Source organism: Blennius ocellaris, assembly GCF_963422515.1.
Source record: "Blennius ocellaris genome assembly, chromosome: 7".
Lineage (NCBI taxonomy): Eukaryota > Metazoa > Chordata > Actinopteri > Blenniiformes > Blenniidae > Blennius > Blennius ocellaris.
The window spans coordinates 28168203-28178587 of record NC_137656.1 but is presented as its reverse complement, the minus strand read 5'-3'; the positions used below and the strand labels follow the sequence as shown (position 1 = coordinate 28178587).

The 10385-nt window shown below is 43.4% G+C and overlaps 1 protein-coding gene across 1 annotated transcript in view; it reads right to left on the bottom strand.

Annotated features, from left to right (window-relative positions):
* Positions 1–324: 324 nt before the first annotated feature.
* The window catches only part of znf608 (zinc finger protein 608), a gene marked incomplete at both ends in the record, with an annotated part of 140983 nt that continues 130922 nt past the window's right edge, over positions 325–10385 (bottom strand). Inside the window, one exon of the mRNA XM_080499229.1 lies at positions 325–884. Within this exon, the coding sequence (XP_080355355.1) occupies positions 325–884 (560 nt within the window). The remainder of the gene's footprint in view (positions 885–10385) is intronic.

Below are 10385 nucleotides of genomic sequence, written 5' to 3'. Positions count from 1 at the left end.
CGCTCTCTCACAACAAACACGGAAGCGGCTGCAGCTCTCCGCTGCAAAAAATAACCGCTGCAAAAAGTAACAGTGGTTTTTTTTTTCCGCTGCAAAAAATAACAGTGCAAAGTGGAGGATGTAAACAACAACAGAGGATTCATAAGATCTAGATATGACGAATTTCTTTTCTGTTGTAATGTCACATTTCTGCGGAGCTCATAAGCCCCGCCCACTTTTAACGCTCCTCTCTGCAGTGGGGACACGACCCAAAATTTCGGTCAGGGTCTCTATTCCGTACCGCTCCGCTCCGTCCCGGCACTTGTGTGCGGTGGAAACGGGGCTTTAGTAAGGCCTTGTCTCCTGATCGTGGCGGCAGGGTGACAGCAGCTCCTGCAGGAAGAAAACCCAGCAGGTTGGGACAGACAGGGCTCCTGTCTCAGAGGACTGCTGAGCAGACTGGAGGACATTGGACCCCAAATGCACAGACTGATGTCTCATTGACCAGAGCGTCCCGGGCGCCAGAGCGTCCCTGCGCCAGAGCGTCCCGGGCCCCAGAGCGTCCCTGGCACCAGAGCGTCCCGGGCCCCAGAGCGTCCCGGGCACCAGAGCGTCCCTGGCGCCAGAGCGTCCCGGGCTCCAAAGCGTCCCGGGCCCCAGAGCGTCCCTGGCGCCAGAGCGTCCCGGGCCCCAGAGCGTCCCGGGCACCAGAGCGTCCCGGGCACCAGAGCGTCCCTGGCGCCAGAGCATCCCGGGCACCAGAGCGTCCCGGGCCCCAGAGCGTCCCTGGCGCCAGAGCGTCCCGGGCCCCAGAGCGTCCCTGGCGCCAAAGCGTCCCTGGCCCCAGAGCGTCCCGGGCCCCAGAGCGTCCCGGGCACCAGGCTCGGTGAGAGCTGGAAGGTGTTCTGGAGAAAGTGATGCCAGTCATTCATTTTGTCAGGGGCACATCAAGCATGGGCTTTTTTGACGACTTGGCAGATTTCAGAGGAGGCCACTGACCATGACCTGCTACTCCCCAACGACGTGCGCTCTGCAAGTCAAGGCAAGGCGCTTTGTGTGCACCACTGGATGAGGTCAAGGCCTTTCTGAGATGAAGCAAGTTGAGAGCCACCTTGCCTTTCTACAACATGAAATGTCCAATGTAGCATTTCTAACAGATGTTTTTAGCCTGAACCAGCTTCACCTGCAGCTACACGGGAGGCTAAACCATGGTGGACCAGCTTGAAAAGATGGAGTCGTTCCCAACAAGCTGGAGTTGTTCCAGTGGAAGGTTCTTGTACTTCACTGCACTAAAGTCACAGGGACGAGGAAGGGTGTCGGGGCTGACGGCTGCTTTCATCACACAGCTACGAGCCAACTTCAAGTCCAGGTTTGAGGACGACTCCGTCCCCTGGGACATGGTGGTTTTGTCCATGACCCACTCCCTGTCTGAAGGGCAGATCTTCTCTCCTGGCTAAAAACACCATCCCCTGGTGGGATGAGGCCTGGAGCTTCTTTGTTCAAACGAGCTCCCAGGCCATCGATGCGTTCATTACGCAGTCCTAGGAAGATGTTTGGATGGCCGGCTCAGAGAAGTACAGGTGGATCAAGAAACAAGACCATGTTTCCTTCTACTGTACTTATGAGTCCAGCTTTTCTTCAAAGAACTCCATCAAGAGAGGACAGGAGCCGCTGGACGCACAGAAACCTGGACAACTGTTTTTACTGTCACTTTAAACTGGATTCAAGTGACATCCTTGTCACCAGACGTCCAGAAGACTGTGACTGAAGGCAGATGACGCTTTTCCCAGTAGGTGAGTAGCTTTTTAAGTCTTTAATAGGATTGTTGCTTTATATTATCTCAGTACTAATTTCCTTTTTGCTTTATTTTGCTCTGTGATTTCAGGATGCAGTACATATGCCCCTATTCCCACTGCAAGCTGTGGCGTGTGTCCAAAGTCAAGGAGACCTTGTTGATTTTAATTTGATCTTTGAGCCAAGCTTGCTTTTTTGTTTTAATTAAATGAAACAGGTTGTGCGTTTTGTCTGTTGCAGTGGCACACAAAGAGATAGTTATCTTTTTTCCTCCTATTTCTCAGAGCTCATGTGCCGGTTAATCTCCAAAGCCAGTGTGGAAGTCAAGCAGATGGTTCTTTATCTTATGTTGTATGTTTGTCAGACATTTGAATAAATGTTCTGAAATCTGTGTGGAATTGTTGTCTTGTGGCAGCAAATATATTGCAAGGTCCGCCGGACGTTGTAAGGACGACAAGGTGGCTCGTTCAGCGGCTTTATTGGCCGGTCACTGTCGGCCGTGACCTCGCCGTAAACAAAACAGTGAAAAATCAGTTTTTCAGCAGGTGTCAGTGCTCCGTTCACTCCAAGCTGTCTCTCCCTTCGGCAGCTCCCCACCTCTCTCCTGCTCCCTCCTGCTGCCTCATCCCGCTCTTTGGATGTAGTCACTGACTCCTCTAACAGTCAGAATTCAGACCATCAAGAACACATGAAGTATTTTTAGAATGTCACCTGGCGGACCAGGTATTATTGGCAGCGGCTCAGTTTTGGCCCGGAGGCTGCTATTTGCTAACCCCTGGTCTAAATGATGAAATGTGTTGCTCACCGTTCTCTGGAACACTGAAAGACAAACCACTCACTGCAGCAAGACCTCAACAGAAATACAAATGGAAACAATAAGTGTCTTTACATGGTGGAGCATTAAGCTTTTGAGTTCATGAGTTCAATCTTTTTTTTCTTTTTCACTTCAACTGTAGCCTACTGTCATTCACAAGGAGGAACACATGTTTTACGTTTAGAACTTTTCCACACACTTCCTTTTGCATTTTTCTTATTGCACGAAATGGGCATTATTACAGGAATGTTCTGCTTTCTATTGTTTTCTATTAATTCAACCCACATTAAGTTAATTTGAATTTATTCTGTTGTAATTTAACCGAGATGGAGTTCTGTTAAAGACATTTATTTTTATTCTATTATGGTTTCAATTTAAGAAAAATACAGATTTTGTCTGTTAATTTAGGTATTTTGCAATAAAAAATTTCATATGCATCTTCTAAAATTCAGGCTCAAGTCAGATAGTTAAAAAAATAGTTTCACTCACAGAGAAAAAGCTAATATTGCGAGCTGTTGGAATTCGTTCCTGTGTCCCCATGAATTCCACGTGTTCGTTTGATCCGGGAGAGGTAGAAGCAGAGTTAATTTCTTCAATAGTGAATTTAATAATCACACAAACAAGAGATCACAAGAATGCATATCAGATTACATAATGCATATAGAATGCGACAAAAATGTCATATATCAGAGATACAAGGACCGTTCTTCCTTGCAGACCCAAGTGTGCAGGCTGGGTTTACAATGAAGAAGGGCACAGCTGCAACACGTGGTTCATATTTATACATTTGCATACACCACCTCAACCTCACATTGGTCAGTTCCTCATGATGTATGCGTTGCTATGGTGACGTTGCTATTCCTTTGTCTCCAAAACTGCTTCAAACTGGTTCTTCGCAGAGCTTGACGTTCTGTGGGACAAAGTGACCTCTGACCTCTTATCCGTCGATCCAATCTTACCTTGACCATGTTTTAGCAAAGTGGAGCGCTGAGGAGACGTCGCCAACCAACTGGAAAAGTCCCGAGCAGCGATTTATAGCTGTGTTTTCCCAACTTGTGTAGAAACACAACTGAATACAATATGTTCAGTTGTCACACAGAAAATCAATGTTTAACTACTACATTCCTTCAGAGCGCATTGACTTTTATCGACATTGTCTGTCACCGCAGTGTTGTTACCGGACAGGCGAGCTAATGGCTAGAATGCAAGCGATGCTAATTCAGACAAAGCTTGTGTTCCTCTCAAGGAGCCATCAGCGCGTCGTAGAGTCAGTTCACATGGAAATTGTGAAATGCGTGTATATCAGTATCAAACTGATGACATGAAGCAGTTGAATTGACCATGACAAATGATGGAAGGAGTGGCGTGGTGGATTAATCAACTCTGTAATCCATTAGCTTCCATCGTGACAAATGTGTCATTGGCGAGGGTATACGCTCTACCGAGTGCCCATTCCAGCTTGTGTATTTATTTATTTGTTAGGCTGAAGACTTTTGTATTTATTGCCATTCTAAAAGATGCAGGTCACTGTGGAGAGTCTTGCAACTATGCTGCTCTTTGTGTAGATTGCTGGGATAACTGGTCAGAGGTGCTGGGAGCATCTCCAGTCTTAAGGTCGCCTTTGAAAAGTCTTGTGTGTGAGCATGTCAGTTAATCCTGGCCCAAAGCAGAAAAAAAAAAATCCCAGACAAAAGAACATATACATAAACATCCTTTAATCATGATTGCCAAACATATGAATTAAGGCATATACAGTATAAAAAAGCAACATCAGGTTTCCATGATTACACGGCTTCGGTGTGTTAGTAAGTGGGTACAGCATGTGGGTGACGTGGACGTAGCAGGCAGCCTGTAGAGGACAGTACTGTGTCTCCCAAATACTGGCAGCGTCTTGTAAACAGAGTTCATAGCACTATATTCAAGTAATAGAATGATCACTGATACGATGCAGGTCAGGTGCTGAGTGAGTGTGGCAGAGCTGCTGGTAGACAAACCGTTTCCAGCCACGCTTGTTCCAGGCGTACTCAATTCGATCAAGTTTATTCTACGTGATTAAATGAAACTGTACCCATAGCATGAGCCACACAGAGACTGGAATCATTTAATGGCTCTTATATAACAGGTGGAACTGTTATATAAGAGCTGGCAAACTTTATTTTTCCACTTTCCCAGGATAGAACCAATTCTGTGTAACAATATTTTAGCTTTATGTGACTGTCAATACATCCACTTCTATCCTTTCACTCAGTGTTTTCAAAAACGAATGAAAATATCCTGGACGGACTTTGAAAAGAAACTGATTAAAAAGAGGGGTGGGTGCTACAAATAAGCATACATGTGATGTAATAATCCGTTTTCCAAGTTATTGAAAAACAGACAAAACAAACTGAAAGTAATTGTAGTGAATCAAAATGTCACAATCTGGATATAAAATTAATCGAATGCTGTGCAAGAAAATGATTTTATGGTTCTATTAAGCATGAAGGTAATTTTTATCAAAGCTCAACAAGAAAAGTTACTTAATTGAAGGTTTACTGTTTATTTGAACAGCTCAGTGCGAGAATGGGCTCATCAACTACAGGAAATATGGAGGACTGTTTCTGTTGTGTTTCTATCGGGATTGTTGCTCTTCACCACCAGAGATGGGGGAAAAGCCTGTTTCTATGCACTTTTTGACATTTGTAGAAGAAAGAATGCAACAGTGTCTTTTGAATTGATGACAAGATAAAGCACATTGACGCTACTTTCAGAACAGACATCGTCAAAATCTTTCATGAGAGCATGAAGGCATGAGGCGAAAAGACTTCACACATCAATATTCTGATTAATTTATGCTCAGAAGAACATTTTTTTCACCTCAAAGCTACAACCCTATTATTGCCAAGAAAATAACCACATTTACGTGGCTATTTAAAAAAGAAGAAGATTTTTATTCAATCTGATTGAATTTGGTCTTTATATGCAGCAAGGATATCCTCCCATTCAGCCAGTAGATCAATCCCATTAGGCTTTGTGACATGATCACAAAGAATCGCTGTTTCGCCTCGCCATCTGAAACATCGATTCTCATCGAGTATCAGAGTTCTACAGGAATCAGCTCTTAAACATGTGAAATCCACGAACGCCCATCCATACAAACTCACCAAATATAGCAAACTATTCAGAATGTTATGGCTGATTGCCCACAGAAACATTTAATTCATTTGTAGTTTTTGCGGAGGCTCACCAGTTTGTCATTCAGCTTTGTTGAGTTTAGAGCCACGCAACATTCTACCAACATGTACCTTTACCAGTGTAAAGTGTTTTTAAGACTGTGTCAAGAGGAAAACTTTAAAAAAAATAAGTAAACATGCTCGCTAAAGAACGTACATTACGAGTTAGTAGTGGTGAAGACGTGATAGTAGGAACCCTTCTGATGCAAAACTCGTATTTATTCCCATTGTGTAGCACCCGACTGCAGGACAAAATGTTCAGATCTCTCAGACAGTGGAGTTACATGTGTCTTCTGGGTGTATAAATAAGTGTATTCTCTGATATTCTGGCAGTGGTACAACACCAAAGCTGAACCCTGACCGTCATGTCTACCAGCAGCTCTGCTGTGGGCCCGTTAGCTTGTAGAAAGTATGGCAGCGAGGGCAGAACGGAGACCCCCAACAACCAGGAACCCTCCGGATCCCCACTGGCAACACACACTGGCTTTCACACCAAGATACTCACACAGTGGTCGCAGTTCCAGCCATGGAGCAACAAGCTCAGCAGTGTTTCAACTGTCATGCAGGTTGATAGGAAGCGGAAAGTCAGTTCTTGAGACAATGAGTAAAGACAGGGAAAGTTATGTGCAAAGACAATGACTTGTTTTTAGATTATTCATTGAGGAGGTCAAAAGTTTGACAAACAATCCTTCAACTTTCCAATTAACTGTATAAGTCCAGAAAAATCAAACTTGAAGTAGAATAAAGATCTAAAGCACTGTTCACACGGCAAGGATTTCAAGTAAAAACAATAAATATTATTTGCAATTTTGGTGTTTGTTTACACAACATTGGTGCTCAGAGCTGAATTATGTTCATTATGCTGTCTTAACTTGGTGATGTTGTTTATTTTTTACTAACAATTTAGTAATAAAGGATGTTTTTACCTGACTGACTCCAGTTAATATGGACGCTACACCGGAGGGTCCTATTCCTCCACGGAACAGGTCCCTCAGATCTTCACAATCATCTGCTGGGTCACTTATTATTGATGGTGGGCCAGATTAGGCCGCCAGTTAGCATGTTGTGCTCGGAGCATATGTGTGTGTTGTTTCAGTACAAAAAAGCCTAACAGGTGGCTCAATATGAAAACTACATTGTGTTCGGTGTTTCCGTTGCTATGTAAACGCAAAACTTTTCTGAAATGACAACCCAACAGTGATACGCTTTCACTTTAAACTTTGTCGTGACTGAAACAGTGCTTCCCCATCTGAGGTCCGAGACCCCCGAATGAAAATATCAAGGATCACCAGGGGGTGGGGATGGAGGGGTGGCGTGGGGTTGAGGCCAAATAAATCAATTTTCATGTCAAAGAAATTCAGTATTTTGAGCGTCTCAATCACTGCATCTGATTCTATTTCGAAGGTTAACAAACGGAGCACTTGGCTCCTCTGGAATGATTTGGCAAGTCAGAGGTAGGAGGGGCTCTGCAGCATTTCTTCCAGATAATCTGGGGTGGGGGGGTGGGTTTATATAGCGTGCAAGGATATTGACCAATTTTGATATATTCAGTCTTCATCTTGCAGAACTGCATGATGCCATAAAAAACAACAACAAAAACACACAAACTGCTTGATCTGTTGTGTCCAGTTGCTACAGGAACCCTGGTTGTTGCCCCCCGCTCTGCCCCGTCCCCCCCCATGGCTGATGGAGGACAAAGCATGTTAGTGCTCTGCCATGAATCTGTACAGAATATTTACACCACTGGGCTCCTATATGGCACTGGGCAGGCTGATGTGAAGGTTTACTTCCACATAAAAACGATACAATCAACATGGTTACGCTCAAGTACAGGTTAGTAATACAAATGAGGTGTCAGCACTATGGAGGGAGGAGGACCACTTCAATAATCAGCATGAGAATAATAAGGGGAATAGTAGACTTTTTAAACTTCCTAATGCTGCTTTTGTCCCAATAGGATTTAAAAAAAAAAAAAAAACAAACATCCACAGAATTGAGATTAGAGTAAGTCATCATCAGTACATTCCATCATCATCATCATCATCATCATCATCATTATCATCATAACACACTAGAATAAATGTGCATTTTATAAAGGTGAGCACCACAGCTGAGAACACGCTGCTTCACAACCTATAAGCCTTCAAAAGTGTGTGATGTGGATCTGTACAGGACGTTCCTCCTTCAGAGTGGTCCTGGTCCTGGTCCTGGTCCTGGTCCTGCTCCTGGACCTGGTCCTGGTCCTGGTCCTGCTCCATCCGTCTGTCATCATGTTATAAAACTGGTGACCATCATGAGTAAGAAATGAAAGACTTTTTTTTCTTCTTCATTTGTTCGCTGCCTCTCAGGGAGGCGACCCTTATTCAACACCATGGAATTGATGTCTGATAAATCTGCCTTTCTTCATGTGAGGTGTGGTCACATGGTTACTTCTTCCCTTCACTGTCTGCAAAAGACAAGCAGAAAACATGTGGTCAGGAAAATTCTGAGGATACTTGCCAAAAAAGGTTTGTTCTAGGTGACAAAGAATGAAGTTGAAGGCTTTCAGCAGATGGTTCTGTTCTGTGTCCGACAGTGAATTATGGAAAAGCAATCAGACTGACAGTAATAGAAGAGAGCAGGAATGTAGAGTAAACAGATAATCATAATGAGTCGAGCGGAAATAAGACAGATTTTAGCAGCGGTTGTGGAGATGCCAGATAAATGTCTGTAACTATATTTCTCAATCGGTTTTTCTTGATTTGGAAAAAGTGTCTGGTCTGAAGTTGTTGCAACCAGACTAGTAAACCTCACCATGTCTCTGGGGATTAAGTTGCTGGTGTTGTACGGACTATCTTGCACCAACTCTTGATATTTTGGCAGAACATAATTTACTTACATGCTTTTGTCATTCTCTTTAATATTAAAGAATTTGAAACCATGGATATAGCTTGTAATAGCTAAGCCCAGTGCTTAAAGCTACTTTGACAGATTACTTACGTTACTGACGAGCTCGCTGTGAACACTTATACTGACTTGAAGTAGATGATGTGGATTGTAAAATGATGTTCTTTTATTTGCTCAAACACCGTTAAGTACAAATCCAGTGTCCATTTAAACAAACAATCCACAATTTGACAAAAATCCTCTTCATATAGTCACGTCTCGGTGTGGAGGAGAAGCGGCATTGTAAATCCCCCAGTGTTAAATATGCAGTGTCATAATGCAGTGACTCGTTCAGAGTTATTACAACACCAACTTGAGTAAAACGCCCCCCAGAGTTAAAAGTATTGTGAAGAGAGTTAATTTGACACTGCAAAAGAGTAAGTTGAGTGTACAAATACCATCATTGAGGGCAGTGACATGCAGTCAGTGCCTCCCCAAGGCTGAATTGTTTACGTGTTGTTTCTTTAATGGTGTTTTACCATCTTAATGTTGTTCGATGGCAGCCGAAACATAATGTAGCGTCACGGAGCTGATCGCTGCAATGCATCATGGGAGTTGGGTTGGGGGTGTTTCTAATGTCTTTCTTATGGTTATATTAGGCCTGTTAGTGTTGGTAATGATTGTGGTGTGTTTTTGTTGCCGAATTCGTGTAGTTAGTTTAGTTTAGTTTAATATTTGTAAATTGGCAGCCAGGAATGAAGATGGTTTTGTGTGTCATGTCATCCTACCATGGTGTTCTACTTTTGATATGTCAAAACAAGAGCCTCTGTTGACTGTAGTTGGCGTAAAGGCAAAAGTTCACTTTCATGTGACAAGGCTGGGCATCTTTTGCATTCTGAATTGTCACTAATTGAGAAATACTGACAGAAATATTGTCAAGTTATATTAACACTGTAGAATGTTATCCCCTCATAATTCCTCTACAGTGTGACACAAGTTTAACACTCATGAAGAGTACATTGAAAAGAGTCAATGCTGAATAACACAAAAAAAAGCTCTAGTGTAAGTAACACGAGTGGTGTTTTTCTTATAGTGTTAAACTTGATCAACACTTTTTAGTGCAGTGTTAAACACTGTAAAATAAAACTCCTACAAGAGTTAAATTGACTCTGGAAATTCAACACCAAGTTGAGTGTAACTTTTGCTCTCTATAGATTAGGCCAATATGTTCACTGATTAGTGTTAAAATTGACTAGGGATACTAGGGATAAGCCGATATTGACTTAAAAATGTAACATTTGGAAATATCGGTATCAGATTTTTACAACCGATATTGGAATTTCCGAGTCTGCATGAACGCAGCATGGGACGTTTACGGGCGCGTGCTTGATGACGTTTAACAACAACAAAAACAACATGCTGGACTCGTGGCTAAGAAGGAGAAGCCCGGTGAATGAAATGTCCGTGGAGGACTGGAGGCTCAACCAGGCCCTCTTCCCTGCTGGGCCAGTACCTGACTGCACCCTGCACCAGTGTTGACAGTGAACCAGTGTTCAGCACTGGTACCAGTACCTGACTGCACCCTGCACCAGTGTTGACAGTGAACCAGTGTTCAGCACTGGTACCAGTACCTGACTGCACCCTGCACCAGTGTTGACAGTGAACCAGTGTTCAGCACTGGTACCAGTACCTGACTGCACCCTGCACCAGTGTTGACAGTG